At 46.0% G+C, this 1,199-nt stretch overlaps 1 protein-coding gene across 1 annotated transcript in view; it reads right to left on the reverse strand.

Moving 5' to 3' along the window:
- Positions 1–915, reverse strand: part of edar (ectodysplasin A receptor) — a gene marked incomplete at its 5' end in the record, with an annotated part of 4,428 nt that extends 3,513 nt beyond the window's left edge. The window contains one exon of the mRNA XM_080785227.1: positions 857–915. Coding sequence (XP_080641353.1) covers positions 857–915 — 59 coding nt within the window. The remainder of the gene's footprint in view (positions 1–856) is intronic.
- Positions 916–1,199: the final 284 nt, after the last annotated feature.

The following is a 1,199-nucleotide window of genomic DNA, read 5'->3' on the forward strand; positions in this document are numbered from 1 at the left end:
CGTTTATATATTTTTTCTTTCCGACAAGTCTCTTCTGATCTCGACGCCTTGTTAACGGAACGCGCACAAATACTTTGGCCTAAAGTCAGACAAAACACTTTGGAGAAGAGTGTCGCTACACGATAATAATAGGAAATCTCCTACTGTATGTGTGTGTACTGTACTGTTACTGTTACTGTTACAGTATATGCCCTGCCCTCCAAGAACTACTGCATTATAGCGAGGTCCAATTCTGCAAATCCTGGCAGAGATGTCCTTGTTGTTGAAGACTTTCCTCCCCAACCCTGGCCTAGAGTGACAGGCTTTAACGCATTCTGGACGGGAACTCCCTTTCGGTGTTTTAAGGCGTTATACGTTATACTTTAGCTATTGAAAAATAGCAGATCTACAAGCTCGTAGCGCGGCACCGAGTGCCGCGCTACGAGCTTGTAGGTCTGCTATTTTTGAAAAGTTGTGAAAATGTGGTGCAGATCTTTGAATTATATATTTCAGAGCGAACATTTTTAACTAAAATCTTTGCTTCTATGGGGGGGGGGGGGGGGGGTCCCTGGAACAACATATTTTGAGATGGGGGGGGTCCGTGGCCCAATAGAGATAATTCTGGGGGTCCTTGACATGAAAAAGGTTGAGCACCACTGACACATAGAAACATGGGTTTTTCAGAAAACTTATTAGGATTTAGAAGCCTTTTCTTTCTATAATCGACAGCAGTCCAAAATGGGTTAATGCAGACGTAATAAAAAAAAAAAAAAATCAAACTTCAAAGGAAGCTTTGTCTATACTGGTATTATAATGTCATGGAGTGTAGCGAACGAAACCCAACAAGAAGCCGTTTGATAGACTTACAGTAACTTACAGTATGAAGTCCTGTTCGGGGGGGATGTTCGGGACGCGGTGCCAACTACGGGGATGCATGCGTGGGTATACCATCACAGAGGGAGCCGATACATCGGAAAGCCCCATAGGACAGGTTATAGGAGGCTCTCTGAACACACACGCACACGCACACGCACGCATGCACATGTACGCACGCCACGATACGTGCACGGCACACACACGCTCCGAGCAGAACAACAAAGCGCCTTAGATGTTGTGCTGGGAGCGAGACAGATCCTCATCCTATGCCTGTAGTGTCGGATATGCCTTTCTCCTCCTCCTCCTCCTCCTCCTCCTCCTACACACTTTCTCTTTGTGGTGTG

The sequence above is a fragment of the Protomyctophum bolini genome (assembly GCF_963924005.1).
Source record: "Protomyctophum bolini genome assembly, chromosome: 16".
NCBI classification, from domain to species: domain Eukaryota; kingdom Metazoa; phylum Chordata; class Actinopteri; order Myctophiformes; family Myctophidae; genus Protomyctophum; species Protomyctophum bolini.